Below are 17715 nucleotides of genomic sequence, written 5' to 3' on the forward strand. Positions count from 1 at the left end.
ATCACTCACGGGGGCACTGGATGGGCTGATCTCTTTCCTCACTAACCGCCTTTTCTCCTGAGTTCGCAAAGTCCACTTTATTGGAATGTCAGTGCTTGGGCAGCACATGGATAAGTAGCCTGTTGGGACCTCTGTGCCACGTTGTGACACACACTTCTCACACTATTGCAGCTGGTGCTTGATTTCCTCCTTGGCTCCCCGCATCTCGGAGCTCACTGTGTCGCTGTTGCGGCTACCATTTTTGGCTCAGCGCTGTTAGGGCACCTAAGAAGCCTACAAGGTGTCGCGCTGCCAATCTACAGGGGCAGGCAGTCCCACAATTAAAGGAGTCCACTCTGCCAAAGTTTTGGGGCGAACTTGTTGGATCGGGCAGGAGCTCACTGAGAAACAGTCTCACACCATGGCTGCTTCTCCCTCCCATCACCTCTTACACATCAAACTTTGTTCCATTATTACAGATGAACACCCCGGAGTTTGAGCTTCACTGGCCTTCAGAGATAATGTAGCCTTTTTTGGGGGACCTGCAGAGAATGAGTCCTTGTTCCCAGAAACTAAAATGGCTGCAGAAGTGTGCAGCCTTTTAAAAGTAAACCAAACGCTACCATCAGTACTAAAAGGTATCTTCTCAGGTCAGAGACTTGGGACTCCCATGGACACATTCACCTCGCTAGGGATGGGAGTTTGTTGGTGAACCACGTGGGTAAGCAAGAAACATTAGGGGACACCAAAGGCTCTACTTAACAGGCACCCTCCGAGTTCTCTGTGCAACCCCACACCAGAAGGTGCAGGTATTTGAAGTCCCAGAGGCAAGTGCACTGACCAGTGCACATAACAATGTATTTCTTGAAGGTGGGTTGTATATTTTATCCAGCATTGGGAGGAAGCAAATGGTCAAGTTAAATATCATCCAAATCGATAATTTAAATGGAAGGTCCCTTGAAATGACCAAAAAGAGGTGATAAACTCACTAGCCACACAAAATGAGGCCGCCTAAAAATGGTTTCCTGAAAAGTGTGATTCTGTTTTCAAATTCAGTGTCTATTGTATATTTTAACGGAGAACCATATTTTGGAGCAGTGGTGTCAATTTCCGACCAGGACATTTTAGCTTGCAATCTCTTGCTAACACATTGTAGGTGCTCTGCAAAAAGCAAATCGTTTGGAATGCATCATTTCTCCAGCATGGGGTCTGGCATGGATTCACATGCTCATGAATATTCCCAGTCGTCAGGCTGGGAATCCTCGGTAAAGAAAAAACCAGTATCAGTTTCGTTTCTGATCTGTCTTTCGTAGTAATAACCAATCACTGGTCTCTGCGTCATACTGACCACAGCCAATGACTGCCCTCTACCTAAGCACCGCCTCTGGCAGCCATCTTCAGATTTTTACCGCACGTTCATGTGTTGGGATCCTCGTGCTATTGCTCTCGAGCGTTAGTGCTATTTTTTTCACGTTTTTTCTCAAAAACTTCGTTTTTTCGGTCAAAAGAGCCTCAAGCTCCACCGACTCTCCATCCGATCAACAGGGACCCGTATCGGATTCGTCTGCGCCCCTCAAGGGTGAAGATTTCGTCGAGCTACGCTTTTGGAGGACTCCAGAAGTTTCTCAGGCCCGGTCGTGGCCCAGGAGAAGGGAAGCTCGACGCCCGGAAAGCTGTTCAGGGTCTGCCCTAGATGCCAGCTGCAGAACGTCTTCAAGGAGGACGAACACTCTTTTTGTCTTTACTGCCTACATGAGGACAAGACGCACGTGGAGAAGGACTGTGCGTTTTGCGGCAACATGTCGGAGCGGACCATGAAGGACCGCCATCAACGTCTCGCCAACTGGCTAGAAGGGAAGAGCCCGTCCGGCGAGAAGAAGAGGAAGAAATCCGAGCGGTCTTCTAAGACCTTTGAGGACGCCCCGGCGACGGGGGTCCGACATAAGGCCAAGCACCGCGAGTCCGCTGGCACCGGGAGCGCCGAACGGTCGGGCTCTACGGGCGCCAGGCAGGGCGCACCCTCCCCGGCACTATCAACCACGAGCCAACGCTCTGCGTCGGGTAAGAGGAAGGCCGAGCACCCGGCGAAGCTCCTGGAGAGGCCCCGGTCGAGCTCGAAGGCGGAGGGGGAGCGAGGCAGTGTCCCCCCCCCCCTCAAGGATAAGGCGGTGAGCGCACCTAAGGTGGTGAAGGCCTTAATCCATCCGGCCAAGCCCTCTATCGAAACTGTCGCGGCGGCCCTGGCTCAGCCTGTGGAGGCTACACCAGTGGTGGCGACCTCGGGGCTCAGAGTCTCCCTGGCACCTCGGAGGGAGTCCTCTTTTGTGCCCATCGATAGGACCCCCGTGAAATCCCCCGTGGGGAAGAAAAAGGGGGGGCAGGGCGTCGTAGATTCGGCCTCAACCTCGGAGGAGGAGCTGGTCGAGGTCTTAAGCCACGGCCTCGGCGTGGAAGAAGACCGGCCCGTCGGGATGGATCCCGACGCAGGTGACGACATCGTCGAGGGTACCGACGGGGCCCCTGATCGCCCGTCGGATTCCCCTCTGCCAGCGCCGCGAGACAACTCGGCGGCCATTTTGTTGGCTATACAGTCCTTATGCTCAGAGAAGGACGAGACTACCGTTGCCGACGGAACCTCTCCCGTCGGGGGACCCAGAACCGGGACCTTCTGGTGTTCCCCCTACCAAGAAAAGAAGGATCCACCCTCCACCTCCTTTTCAGCCGTCGCGCCCCTTCCAGCCCTCCTCCCTGTCCACCCGAGGGGATGATACGGGGATGATACGGGGACTGACACGGCAGCGACTGGTACGGACGACTAGGTATACGACGAGGATGTACCGTCGTCGCCTCCCCACCAGGGCTTCTCCGCCCGACGAGATTGGATCTTTCCACTCCATGATCACCAGGGCATCCGAGCTTTTCCAACTCTGCCCTGAGGAGGAGAAGGAGGAAGGATTCCTTTATCAGCGGCGCGAGGCCAAGAGGAAGACGGTCCTCGCAGTGCCTCTATTGGACGACATTTGGGATGAGGGCCTCGCCTTCCTCAAGAACCCTTCCACGACGCCAGCTAGAAGAGACCGGTACGAGAAGAAGCACCGGGTCCCGGACACGGCCCCCCTGTGCCTCCGGGCGCAGCCTACCCCGGACTCCGTCGTCTCTGCGGCAGCCAGGAAGAAAGCGGGGGGGGGGGTGCGGCCTCCACATCGACTTCCCCACCGGACGGCGAGGGAAAGAAATTGGACGCTATGGGACGCAGAGTCATCTCGTCTGCAGCGACGACGATTAAAGCGGCCAATGCCTTGGCTATCGTGGCCCGCTACGACAGGGAGCTCTGGTACAAACTGGCTCCCCTACTGGACTTCTTGCCAGACGACAAGAGGGCAGAGGCCCTGGAGATCCTGCAGGAAGGTGAGGTGGTTTCGGACCACGCCATTACCGTTGCGACGGACATCGCCGACACTGGATTCCGCCAGTTGGGCAACAGCGTTTGCCTTAGGCGGCGTGGATGGCTCAAGGCTACGGACTTCCATCAAGACGTTCAGACCAGAGTCCTGGACATGCCCTTCGATGGGAACAACCTGTTTGGGAAAACAGTGGACGATTCCCTTCAGGCCATTAAAACGGACACCGAGACGGCCCGGGCCCTTGGAGTTCTGCAACAACGACGGACGCCCTTGCGGAGCAGCGGAGGCAAGGGCGCCTCCAAAGGTTCCGGCGGCGGTTTCTCCACCTACCGTCAAGCGGCCCGCTAGTCGTCCCAGGAGACCTACAGAGGACGAGGCAAGTCTGGCGGACCCCGCCGTCGTCGCCAAGGAGGTCAAGGCGGCAAAGCCTCGTCGAAGCAGGATTGAACCGGCCGTGGGGTCGGGCCCCCACCGAGGCACCCCGGTGGGAGGCCGGCTGGCGAGCTTCGTCAGCGTGTGGGAGTCCATCTCCACCGACCGTTGGGTGCTGGACGCCTTGGCCCGGGGCCACGCGCTCGGGTTTCAAAGAAGGTGTCCGCGCGTCCCCCCCGTGGCCAGGAAAGAACTTCACGTCCCTCAACTTCTCCTGGAGGTGAAGGCGATGCTCAGGAAGGGGGCCATCGAACTCGTCCCAAAGAGGCTTCGGGGCTCCGGAGTTTACTCGAGATACTTCCTCGTGAAGAAGAAGACGGGGGGGATGGCGCCCCATCCTGGACCTGCGACGTCTGAACAAGTTCATCAAGGCGCAGAAGTTCCGGATGGTCACCCTCCAGCACGTCCTGGGTCAGCTGGAGGAAGGAGACTTCCTGTCGTCGTTGGATTTGGAGGATGCCTACTTCCATATTCCCATCCTAAAGGGGCACCGAAAATTCCTCAGGTTTGTGGTCCAAGGGCGTCATTACCAGTTCAAAGCCCTCCCCTTCGGACTACAGTCGGCACCCAGGGTGTTCACCAAGTGCCTCGCACCGGTGGCGGCGCAGCTGCGCCGCGAGGGGATCCCCGTCTACCCCTACCTGGACGACTGGCTCATCCGAGCCAAGACGAGGGAGATCGCCGTGGTTCACACGGCAAGGACCGTCCAACTTCTCACGGACCTGGGATTCTCCGTGAACTACGCCAAATCCCACCTGGTACCCGCGCAAGACGCTCTGTTTCTGGGAGCGAGGCTCAACACAGTGTCCCTTCTGGCCTCCCCGTCGGAGGAGAGGACCAGGACTATCCTGGGCAAGGTGCAGCGGATGTTGGTGGCCGACGCAACCAAGGTGAGGTCCATCAAGTCCCTCCTCGGAATGATGTCTTCCTGCATCTACCTCATTCCCATGTGCAGGCTCCGGATGCGCCCGTTGCAGGAGTTCCTGGACGCGCGCTGGATCCAAACGACTGGCAGCTTCGAGGAAAGGATCACACTCGACGAGAGTTTCCGACGAGCGATCCGGTGGTGGGGCACCCGCGCACATCTGACGGCGGGCATGGACTTCCAGACCCCAGCCCACCAGGAGACAGTGACCACGGATGCCTCCCTGGAAGGGTGGGGAGCGCACACCGAAAATCTGCACGCAAGAGGCCTTTGGCTCCCGACGGAGAAATCCCTACATATCAACGTCCTGGAGCTCCGTGCAGTGTTTTGGGCCCTCAGGTCCTTCCTTCCGTCCCTCAAGGGCAAGGTGGTGAGGATCTTCACCGACAACACCACCACCATGTTTTACATCAGGAAACAGAGCGGAACCAGGTCCCCAGCACTGTCCAAGGAGGCGCAGGACCTGTGGCATTGGGCCGTCGCCCAAAGGATGTTTCTAGTGCCGTTTCATCTGGCAGGGATAAAAAACACCATCAGCAGGGAGCTGCGCTCGTGTCACGAGTGGGAGCTACGGCAGGATCTAGTGGATCGCCTCTTCCGACGGTGGGGCACACCCCAGATCGACCTGTTCGCAACGGCGACGAACTCCAAGTGCCTGAGGTTTGCCAGCAGGTTTCCCCAGGCGAGGAGCATGGGCGATGCTTTCTCGTTCCCCTGGGAGGGCCTGTTCCTCTACGCGTTCCCTCCTTTGCCACTGCTAATCCGGCTCGTCAACCAGCTCAAGAGGTCACGGTGCAGGTTGATCCTCGTCGCACCTGCGTGGCCGAGGCAGATATGGTTCCCGGACCTTCTGGACTTGTCAGCTTCCCCGCCAATCAAGCTGCCGGTGGACGCGGATCTACTCTCCAGGGAAGGAGGCGCAATCCTCCACCACGACCCGAAATCGCTGAACTTGCAGGCCTGGCTCCTGCAGCGCTAGAGTTTGGAGGATACGACATACCGGCCGACTGCAGAGAGGTTCTTGCAAAGGCCAGGGCGTCCTCGACTCTTAAATGCTACGGACACAAATGGAAGAGGTTCTCTGTCTGATGCCACGCACAGAAGATTAACCCTCTACGGATTACGGCTCCCCAAGTACTGCCGTACCTGCTGACGCTGGCCAAAGCTGGACTGGCACACCCGTCCATCAAGATTCATCTTGCTGCGATCTCCCGATACACCAGAACCACGGGGCGGACGTCCTTGTGGTCTCATCGTCTGGTGAAAGAGTTCATGAAGGGACTGTTCAGATCGTTCCCGCCGGTGAAGGCTCCGGCCCCGGCGTGGGAGCTCAGCGTGGTGCTGACCAAGCTCATGGGACCTCCGTTCGAGCCTCTGCACTCGGCTCCGTTGAAATTTCTGTCGTGGAAAACAGTGTTTCTTGTGGCCATCACCTCCGCACGACCAGTGGGAGTGATCCAGGCCCTTTCCTGCAAGGCCCCGTACTTGACTTTTCACGACACGAGGGTAGTGCTCAGGACGCACCCCTCCTTCATGCCCAAGGTACCGTCGGACTTCCATCTCAACGAACCCTTGGTGTTGCCTGTGTTCTTCCCGCCGCCGGCTGAGAGGACTTTGCACTCGCTGGATGTGGCTAGAGCGCTGAAGTTCTACGTGGACCGCACGAAGTGTTTTCGGAAGACGTCACAACTCTTTGTGAACTTTGGACCTGTCAATCAGGGGAAGGCTCTCTCGAAGGCTTCCATTTCCAGATGGCTCTCCGGCTGTATCATGTACTGTCACCGGTTGGCAAACCGACTGCTGCCTGGCCGTCCGAGAGCCCATTCCACCAGAGCGATCGCAGCTACCACGGCGTTCCTATCTGGTGTGCCCCTGCTGGACGTATGCAGGGCTGCTACGTGGAGGTCGACGCACACCTTCACGAAATTCTACTGCGTCGACCGGGATTCCAGGGAGGAGTCCAGGGTCGGCCAAGCAGTGCTGCGCAACCTGTTCGCCTGAGGTGAGCCTGGTGAGGAGGTAAGATGCTTAATGTTGAGTTTGATGTAATGCTTAATGTTGAGCCTTTGCCACCTCCCGTGGTTGTGCATGTGTGTACTGCTATGTATTCTTTATTCATGAGCATGTGAATCCATGCCAGACCCCATGCTGGAGAAGGAACAAGTTACTTACCTGTAACTGTTGTTCTCCAGCATGGGTCTGGCATGGATTCACATGCGAACCCTCCCGCCTACCCCTCTGCGGCTCTTCACTTGGTCATACTGCCACTTCACGTGCTTCCAAATCTGAAGATGGCTGCCAGAGGCGGTGCTTAGGTAGAGGGCAGTCATTGGCTGTGGTCAGTATGACGCAGAGACCAGTGATTGGTTATTACTACGAAAGACAGATCAGAAACGAAACTGATACTGGTTTTTTCTTTACCGAGGATTCCCAGCCTGACGACGGGGAATATTCATGAGCATGTGAATCCATGCCAGACCCATGCTGGAGAACAACAGTTACAGGTAAGTAACTTGTTCCTTACTCCACCGGCAGGTGGCACATCCAGGTGCTCCTTTCAGCAACCATCTTTCTGGGTCACTCCCACTTGTATGGGGGCAGGAAAGCAAGAGGTTTCAGAATTGGCCAATCAAAAACAAATTAAAGCATCCTCGGAATGTTTCAATTTACTTTTACTTTGGCACACATGACGACCGTGAGGTTATCAAAGAAATAGTTTGCCTGCTACAACAAGTGTAGTGGTTGGTGACTAACCAGGGGGGAGGGGGGAAGAACGAGGAGGTAAACTAGAAATTAAGGGTAGGTAGATGTGTAGGAATGGACTGAAAAGGAAAAATAATTAAGGGTCTTTAAAAAAAAAAAAAAAGGTGATTGGAAGGTACCTGGAGGATTGCGCAGGCAATGTCATCCTTTCAGGAGTTGCATAGGAATTTTGGGATGAGGGCAGTAAAAACATTAGGTCCACCACTGCATGCCACCTTCCTGGCCCCCCCATTCACTACATAGGCTAGCCATCCTGCTGCCAGTGTCTCAGTTCTTGGAAATAATGCTAGAAGGAAGCCAAGAGCACATATCCTCTTGCATGCTGCATAGCACTCTTCTGAATTTCAGTGTATGCTGATTGCCTTCTCTGCAGCACCAGCATTCTCCTTCCTGTGTATTTTATTTTTGGACTGTCTGTTTGGTAATGTTGCAGATTGTGGCATTCTTTTTGGCAATGATTGCACCTACGTACTCGGTGGGAACCTGCAGTCTGAGTGGGATATCTGCTCACCCATTACTAAAGTCATTTGGATTGTAAGAATTGTGTGGTCGCAAGCACACCTAATACTAAAATTGAGGATCAAATAAAACAGCACTTGATTTTCTTTCATATGCGTTTAGGTGTTGACAAAAGCTCATGTCTGCAACTGAGTCCAGTAGAATAGCATGTCATGCACGTTTGACCTTATTTTTCAATGATAGTGCAGCCATAACGCAGCATACAGGGTGGGGAGAGAAGTAAGAGCATGGGGTCATTGTGACCTTTTGGAAAGAATGGTGCTAGATATTGAGAGAAACCCCTTAAGGTTTTGCAGTGCTAAAGAAGAGAATGTTTTTCACCTTTTGAGATCTTTTAGCTCCTTTTTTCTGCAGCACTGCCTTGACACTGTGAAATTGTCACTGCCTACATGTCCTTGATGTGCAAAATGTTATGGATCTGTATTACCATTGTCGATTCAGAGTATGCAGTCATTATTGTGCTAGTTTCCCTACCACCCAAAAAGTAGAACACTAAACTACTGTTTCTTTCTATTTTGTAGTTTTGAGGTGATTAAAGTAATTCACGAAAAATTGTTGGATATGGTGGGAAAAGTCCAGTAAGTAAAGTACATTTCAATTCATTTGCATGCACTTTTTATCAGTGCATTTTCTCGATGAAGTAGCAAACACTTGCCACCTGCTTTTGTTTTACAGAATACCCATTATGTTGGTTGGGAATAAGAAAGACTTGCATATGGAACGGTATGTAAATGTTACAGCACAGTTTTACAATTGCTTGCTTCATCTTGGTATATGTACTTTATTTCTGGTGGAGGAGGATCAAACCATTAAAATGTGTACATTAAAACACATTTGTTTTGGTGTTTAAAATGTATAGACCAATAATTATGGAGTTCATTAGATGGTGTTCCTAATTCAAATATCGGTATAGTGATGGGCCTAGAAGCCTTCTTTGTGACATTGTCCTGGTAGCCCAGTGGGATTATTGAATGCACAGACACCCATGTACAAAGAAAACCCTTAGTGGGCTCAATTCCCCACAGTCTGTTGCAGTGATTACTTTTGACACTGCCACCGCCCCCTCTCGGGCCACCCAGAATCTGTCCCTGGAAAACAAACTTGAACTATTGCATGTTATTGTTCCGTAGCATACGCATGAAAAAAGTCAACGGAACTTAGCTCGCTATTTAAGACCTTCAACCTTTCTAGAGAGTCCGGGGCCAAGGAGAGGGCCAATATCAGAAGGGGGTGGAGGGTGGGGGTGCAAGCTGTCCATAGGAACCAGGAAGTGTGGGTTGTTTTGGTAAGGTCCAAGGTGGAGGACGACCAAGAGGCAAGCAGCAGGAGTTAGGAAGGAAGGTTATTGGTGAAGTTGAGGAATAAGCTTGAGTGGGGAGGTTACTGCTGTGTTAGTCTGTGTGACTGTGGCAAGTGTGGTTAGATAGATTAGTGCAAGTGATTGTGAAGTATATGTTACTGAGTGGAAGAGGGACATCAGCAGTGGAGGAGGGGCACCAGCAAGTGGGGGTGAGGGAAGTATCCTTGTGGAGGCGAGACCTAGGCGTGAGATTGGAGGGATAGAAGGCAGGTGGGCAGAGTTGGGGTTGAATTGAAAAGGATGGCTGTACGGCACCCCAAAAATCCCATTTGAACACTTGCATCTAGATAGCATGGAAACAGAGGGGAAGTATCTGAGGGCACTTTAGTTAGATGAGTAGTCTGCCTTTAGGTCTTTAATGCCAGTACAAGGTAGACTTGAGGCCGTAGGGGAGCGGGGGTGGTTCAACTTTTTTTATCTACTAACTCAGTATTGTCTATGCCTGGGTTAGGGAGGTGCCTTTTAAATATCAGAGAAATGGGGGGGGGGGTTAAGGGGTGCTCTGTGGCCCACAAAGAATGTAATAGAACCCTCGTATTGGCCATCCTATTACCTGCAGGGTCGTGCGGTCACCATCAGGTTGTTTGTGGGTCACCCAGGAGCTGCGATTGCTTCTGTGGTTCAACTAGGCCTGTCCTGGTTCTCTGCAGGTCTCTTCTGCGGTTTGACGGCTTCCCGAGAACACCAAAGCCTCCTCCGGTTCTCTGCATCTGCTCTGCAGCTCAGTGGCTTCCCAAGCACCCTGCAGCTTCCCCTGAGCCTCTTTGTATTTCTCGGCAGTCGATGCCATTTTGAGAGTGAACATGCCCTTCTTCTCTTCCCTCTCCTACTTTGAACGGGAGCTGACAAATGACTCAAAAGACTGAAGTGGGAATTTTTCTGGTCCGCAATCCTCATTAATTGCTGCCTCTCTCGTCCCAGTGGTTTCTACTTTGGATGCGTTACAGAAGTACATGGGGGTGGGGGGGGAATTGGGGAATGGGGATTGTGACGGGCTTTTAGCAAAGGTAAGCGTGTTAGAGGGAATACCATATTCTCCCAAGATGGCCACTATTCTCAATGGGATCCTCTTGCTGAGCACCATCCCCAGGGGGACTATCTGGTAGCCCCTCACCTCCCTGGCCTCATGGAAAGGGTCTCACCCACCTAATGCAGCAACATCTATGGATGCCTCACAGCACTTATCGGCAACAGACCCTCTGTGTTGAAGGGCCAGGTACCATAAGCCACTGTGGTCTTCGTGGAAGGACAGAGAAGACATTGCTTCCTAGTGGTGAGAGGGAATGTGGACCAGTTGTGGCCTCCGACTGTCACCTTTCGGTACCAAGTTTGCCACCGCCAATTGATCCAATAGACCTTTCGCTGTGCGTTCAGGAGTTCACTCTGAACGCACGCACTTGTGAAGACCTCTTTGGGGGGGGGGGGGGTTTAAGCAACAAGTCGCAAGGCTTGGCTTTCAGTACCAGACTAAATGTGAACTCCAGACCAGGATAGAGGGCAGTGTTCATGCCTCAGCATGACCCCGAACAAGGAAATATCATTCTAAAGACAGCATGGTAGCCGAGAAAGTGGAATCTAGCACTCTTGTTTCTGAGGTTGTGGGTCCCAGTACCGTTAAGTTGGCACTGACGGTTCCTAAACTGGCTACTTGGCAAACCAGAAACTAGGTATTCATCTTTGGATCGCTATAAGAGGGCCGACCACAGACCACGCTCTGACTTCAGCAGCAGTAGAGATTTATTCTAAACATGAGACGCTTGAGCACATGCACTGTATTTAGTGTGCATAATTCTTCTTCCAAACCTATTCATAGTTTCTGATTGTAAGGCTGATCATTTCAATCCATCTAACTGTTTCACGTGTCGCCTCTGTTTTTTTGGCACACCTGTGAGAAGAGCGCTCTCCAGTTCTACAATTCTCTCTGCAGCAGTGTTTTCCTTCAGCATTCCAGCCCTGCGATAGATTTTTCTTACAAATATACAGGTGCCTAGACCAGGGGTGTTGAATGTGTGCTAACACTTCTTTAGCACGTTTATTACCCTGAGCTGGTATACCAACATGAGATGCTTTTACATTTCAAAAGGCTTCTTTAGAAGAAGAATCATCTGCACCTATGCGCCTTACATAGATTTCATTGAGTCAATACATTTTGCAGTTATGCAGTTCATGTCCGACATGTTTTTGGATCTTTTGGCCAGGAAGATTTTGCTGGGCGCCTGCCACCAGAACCCTGTTGGTCCCCGTTCCTCCTCCAGCACCCACTGAAATACCAGTCGACCCTCCTTCAAAAGTGGCTAAAGTTAACTAATTCCCTATTTGGATGGAAGCTCTTATTCGTTCTACAAAGCCGTTCGATATGGTAGGATGCAATGCAGGCTTTAGACAAATTACAATTTTATTTTTTTTCATTTTATTTTTTTCCAAAGCCCTTCATCTTCAGATTAGCCAACTTTGGCAATTGAAGTTTTGTTTTTGGAACCTGCAATTCACAATTGGTGTCAACCTCATTCTGGGCCTACAGTTTCCAAATACTTTGATTCCAAAGGACACACTTTTTTTATTGTTTTGGGAAACTTGCATAATCAGTGGTTGTTTCTGCAGCACTTGGTAACGACAAAGGCCAGATTCGGTATACTGCAACTCTCCTCGATAAGGGTTGTAAGCTGTTGGAATATCTGGGTACGCTTAGCCAGAATGACACACTATCCCTCAGACAAATGTGGCCTCTTTTCTGGCTGTTTATAACTTACAAAACTTGGGAAGCTCTAGGAAAGGTTGGTGACTTGCTTCTTGCTGATGCTCAGGAATTGCAACAATTGCAAGTCAATAAGGACCTTAACAACACTACATCCAGAACCATACATTGAGTAGGGATGCCCATCTAAAAACATATCACTGCAAGCAGATATCCAGAGTAAGGCGATAGATTGACCTTTTTAAGGGAAAAACCTTCCACTTATTGAGGTACTGCAAACCTGTAAAATGGGTGTTACTGCAGCAGGAGTTGCTGAATGCCATTTCTGTACCATATGGATTGTGTTGCCAACCTTCTGCACCTTTATGGCATTCAAAGTGAGACAATCCAAGAAGGACCAGTTTTCTGGTGGCTCTTGTGCTTTCGCTGGCTTAGACCTTGAGCAAAATCTTTTTTTTTTTTTTACATTCTCTTCCACTACCAGCTAGGACCTTGCTTCAAAAGGGTCTCGACTCTAAACTGGGAGTGCCTGCTCTTTCAGTTCTCAGCTGGCATTATGCATTGCCAGTAAAGGACGGCTGTCCTCCTTTTACTGAACCTGTTTGAGCATCACACAAAATGCTCTACATCAAGGAAGAAGGCATAATAACCTTGAACATTCTACCCATTCCTCCTCCATCTACAGGGCAATAGTTTGTTCCAGAGAACGAAAAAGGCTAGGGTTTTCCCCTCTTGTCACTTCAGTGTCAAATCCAGTCCAATCAAAACTGTTCTAAACTTCTCGTGCTCAACGAGTTCCTCCTGGAGACGTTTCACATGACTGAGGCACACATTTTGAAGTCCCTCCAGGTGAGGCGGTTGGTTAATTTCTATGGATCTTCAGGGTGCCTATTTCCACTGCCTTATCAAAAAGGAACACTGTTGGTTCCCTCTAGACGGTCAGCACTCCCGATACAATTGCCTGCCATTTTGTTTGAATGTGGGCCCCAGGCTGTAAGTGGTTTCTTTTCCAGTTCTGGCTGCTCATATTCGGCTCCTGAAGATTCATATTTACTTACACCTGGATGATGGGTTGATCAGGACTCTGCCTCGGGTCGAAAATCTAAACCATTCTCCGTCATGTGCAACGCCATACACAATCTGGGGTTTATAATAAAAACGAGCCTTCCTTCATACCAGCCCAAAGATCCTGTTCGTGGGTGCAGTTCTGGACAACTCTCTAGGTATGTCTTCCTTATTTGTCTGCAATAGCCATGTATCATCTTATTCAATCCCTTCCATCCCTCATTCGAAGGACTTCCTCCTCCATGGTAATTTAATATGGTCTGGCTGCCACGATGCGTAGCCTAGGCACTTCGAACCCCGACTTTCTTCAGCATTGGATCTTTCATAGATTCAGATGCTTGAATATTCCCCGTCAGACCGGGAATCCTCGGTGATAAAAAATAATTATTAAAATGTTTTAATATACACACCTCACTTTGGTCCTTTATGACCCCAACCAATGAGGTGACCGGGCTTAAGCTCCGCCCTAGGCAGCCATCTTCAGATTTTTCACCGCAGTCTAACAGACACAGGTAATCCTCAAGCTCTCTGAGCTCTTCAATTCTTTTCTACTTTTTTTCAAATATATTCTGCTTTGGTCTCAGTGAATTTTTGGGACAAATAATTGTTGTTTTTGACTCAAAATCGTTGTGTAAATCCTCTCTTCAGAATGGCTGCATCTCAGGCTGTCAAGAAGCCTTCCCTGTTCAGGGACTGCACGAGGTGCAAGAAGAAGTTAGTTTACATGAAGGACCCACATGAACATTGCATTTATCGTTTGTACCCATATGACATTCAAAAATGCTATATTTGTAAAACTATTTCCAACAAGAACCTTCAGGACAGGCACAGAAGACTTCTTTTACACCTGGAAGCCAGGGATCAATCTTCGGGCGAAGAGCTGTCAGAAAAGCTCTTGTCCGCTCCAGCTTTCCATCTGAGAGGCAAACTTCAAAGAGACGGTCCTCTTCAGTGGAAAGGAGTTCCTCTCCCATTGCCAAAAGCAAGAGGAAGCTGGAGTCAATGCCCTTTTTGCCTCCACTGGACTCCGAGCCAGAAGAACTCACATTTGTCAGCAAAACCTACCTCCAGAGGTAAGGAGGAGTTTGCAAAAAACTGGGGTCGGGGGGAGTGGTTGGTGGTGGGTGGGTTGGTGGTAGGTGGGGGGGTGCAGGCAGTCATCAACAGGGAGCAAAGGGAAAGGTAAAGGCCCATCATCGGCCATACCGTCGCCGAAACCATCATCGATGACGATTACACATAAATCCGATGATCTTGCTGTAGACTGTTTTATCGTCCACTAAGCACTCGTCGACAAAGAAAATGCACCATTCGTCACCCACGACACGCTCGTCCATGGAGCACTCGTCAACAGGCAAACTACGTCGACGAAACACTCATAGACGGGATCCGAACCGCATTCGTCGACGGAACTACCGTCGGCGAAGGTACCATCAATCACAACACCGTCGGCGACACTGCAAGTTCCTGCAGCTACGGAGGAATTGGGAGTCTGAGACGCCTTCTGCTCATGACAGGGTGACACCTGTCATTGAGTACAATTTCCTTGAGGGTGGTACCACAAGTTTCGCCTTTGGGAGACATGGCAGAGCTGCCTGATGTGATTCTCCAGGAAGAGTTTTCAGATTTAGAAATGGTGGAAGAACAACCTTGGCCCTCCCCTAAGCAACACAGTCCCCCTTGGCAGCCGTACACGGAAGAAGCCGACTATCCACATGACCCGATACTGATGTTATCCGTACAGATCGTGGAGTAATTTTACAGGCGTCAAAGGGAGAAAAACATAACAACTGATCCCATAGAAACGGAAACCCATCGGAGAGACTCCTCTCCAATTCCAGGCACGTCGGGAAGTTCACTTCACAGGAGTAGACCTCAGAAGAGAACGAGATCACGTGAGCCTGCTTGAAGGCCTAGGAGCAGGACACGCAGTGCTTCGCCGACAAGAGTCCCATCACCACAATCATCGCATAGACCTTGATATCCAGATAGGGATCCAGCAATGGTGCCGTCCTCCGTTTCGGTCTCAGATTGGTAGGAAGATCCTTTTAGAGAATTCTCCGATCCAGAAGAAGGCGAAATTACACAGGACCCCGACACAACCAGTGAGTGGGATGACTACGTAGTCGAGAATCCCAGGAAGAGAGATTCACCAGGCGATGCCTCACCGCCTGATCTGGTTTCTTTCCACATCATAATGGGCAAGGCTGCAGAATTGTTCAAATTTCAGGTTGCATCAGAGGAACGGAAATCGGTGCTTTATGAGCACAGGGACAAACGCAAGAGAACTGTGACCACCATCCCTCTCCTCGACACCATCTGGGAGTCCGGATCCAAGATCCTATCTACGCCTATGCCTACTCGACTCTGGTGTCCAAACCAGAGAAGAAATATAAAGCGCCTGGGTCTGCACCGCTTTGTTTGAGAGGTCATACAAAGCCGGACTCGGTTATCACATTTGCAGCAAGGAAGAAGCTCGCCAATCCCACTTTGCCTCTGTCGGCACCACCGGACCAGGACGGGCGTAAGCTAGAAGCCATGGACAGGAAGGTGTCTGCTTCAGAGTCGCTTACCATGGGGGGGGTAATGCGCTGGCCATGACCGCAAGCTTTGGCTCTGCATGTCCAAATTGGTTAAGCAGTTACCACCAGAGCTCCAGGAAGAGGCTAGATTGATAATTGCCATTGGTGAAGCAACATCGGATCATATGATCGATGAAGCGGTTGATGTGGCTGAATCAGGCTTCAGACAGATGGCACATTGCACAGTACTCAGAAGGCAGGTCTGGTTGAAGGCTACTAATTTCAGTCCTGAAGTCCAAGCGCAGAAATTAGACATGCCCTTTGTACAAGATCTTTTCAGAAAGAAAATAGACTACCACCTGAAGGGAATCAAATCAGACACACAGCCCGAGCCATCAGTTCTTTGAAGGACAAGGATAAGGACCATCGATCCTTTCGTCCCTATAGAGGCTTATCTTTCAAATACAGAGGATACGGTCGCTCCTCTTCTGGCCAGAAAGCACAAGGCGGCATATACCAAGAAAATAAGTATCAGTCCTCCCAACAGATAAGCCCATAGAGGCAGGCGAGGCTCTGCCCAAGGGAAGTCACAAAGCAAGCAAAACTGACTATCCAATTCTTTCCCATCAACGCCACACCCCTGTGGGGGGAAGGGTAAGCCAGTTCTTCCAGCGCTGGCAGTCAATTACATCGGACAAATGGGTGTTGCAAGGGATCCAAAAGGGTCACACCTTAGAATTTCTAGACCAACCTCCTTCCCTGCCTCCAACTTCACGCAGGGTGCATATGTTAAGGCAGGTTATGTGCGAAGTACAAAAACTGTTCCAGAAAGCGGCGGTAGAACCAGTGCCATACTCCCAGAGGGGAAAGGGTTTCTATTCCCTCTTCTTCCTCATCAAAAAGAAAAACGGTCAATGGAGACCCATCTTGGACCTGATGGCACTCAACAAATATATCAAACGCATAACATTCAAGATGGTGGCATTACAAGAGGTGCTGCTGCTTTGGTTAAACAAGCACAACTTCTTGGCCACTTTAGACTGGAGGATGCATACTTCCATGTACCGATCCATCCAGCCCACACAGTTCCTCAGGTTCACGGTGGGAGAGCTTCATTTTCAGTTCAGAGTGCCCCCATTCGTGCTAAAATCAGCACCCAAAGTTTTCACAAAATGCTTGGCACCAGTAGCTGCAAGACTCGGGAGGACAGGAACAGAAGTCTTTCCATACTTGGACGACTGGTTGATAAAAGCATGCTCCGCCGCAAAGGCTCACTCAGCAGTGTCGAGGACTATCAACCTCCTAGAAGAGTTAGGTTTCTCCATAAACAACACAAAGTCCTGCCCAGTTCCCAGCAAGACAGCTCTCTTCCTGGGAGCCGAGTTCCATAATAGCATTCCCAGGGTGAGACCATCGGCAGAAAGGGTAGCAGCGATTCTACGCTCAACAGCGGGCTTCCTGGAGAGACGGACAACATCTGTGCGCTCTTACAAATCCCTTCTGGGCATGATGTCCTTGTGCATTTTCCTCATACCAAATTGCAGGCTTCGTATGAGACCGGTTCAGGAGGCCCTGGACCACCAATGGAAACAAGCTCTCGGATGCTGTGAGGACATCGTCCACATCCCATCGTTACACAAGGCTCTTCAATGGTGGAATGTTCAGAGAAATCTTCTACAGGGGATTCCATTTCAAACATCGACCCTTCTGCTGAGGACGGACGCATCTTTATCAGGCTGGGGCGCTCACCTTGCGGACCTCCAAACCAAGGGCACTTGGTTGGCACAAGAATCCCAGCTACACATCAATGTGTTAGAACTCAGGGCCATAAGTTGGGCGCTGAAAGCTTTCCTGCCTGTGGTAGCTGGACAGGTACTTGCAGTCCAGACAACACGGCCTCCATGCACTACACAAACAAGCAGGGAGGCACAAGGTCAAAGATCCTGCCACAAGAAACCCAACAGTTATGGGCATGGGCCTTGCACCATGGAGTGCAGATCAAGGCAGAGCATCTTCCGGGAGTGGACAATGTCCTAGCAGACAGACTAAGC

General features: G+C 51.0%; 1 protein-coding gene across 1 annotated transcript in view; it reads left to right on the plus strand.

Annotated features, from left to right (window-relative positions):
• The window catches only part of RHEB (Ras homolog, mTORC1 binding), a 306526-nt gene that overhangs the window by 244985 nt on the left and 43826 nt on the right, over nucleotides 1-17715 (plus strand). Inside the window, exons 5-6 of the mRNA XM_069647778.1 lie at nucleotides 8544-8600; nucleotides 8698-8745. Of these exons, the coding sequence (XP_069503879.1) occupies nucleotides 8544-8600; nucleotides 8698-8745 (105 nt within the window). The remainder of the gene's footprint in view (nucleotides 1-8543; nucleotides 8601-8697; nucleotides 8746-17715) is intronic.

The sequence above is a fragment of the Ambystoma mexicanum genome, chromosome 2q (assembly GCF_040938575.1).
Source record: "Ambystoma mexicanum isolate Mex_15411 chromosome 2q, UKY_AmexF1_1, whole genome shotgun sequence".
NCBI lineage: Eukaryota > Metazoa > Chordata > Amphibia > Caudata > Ambystomatidae > Ambystoma > Ambystoma mexicanum.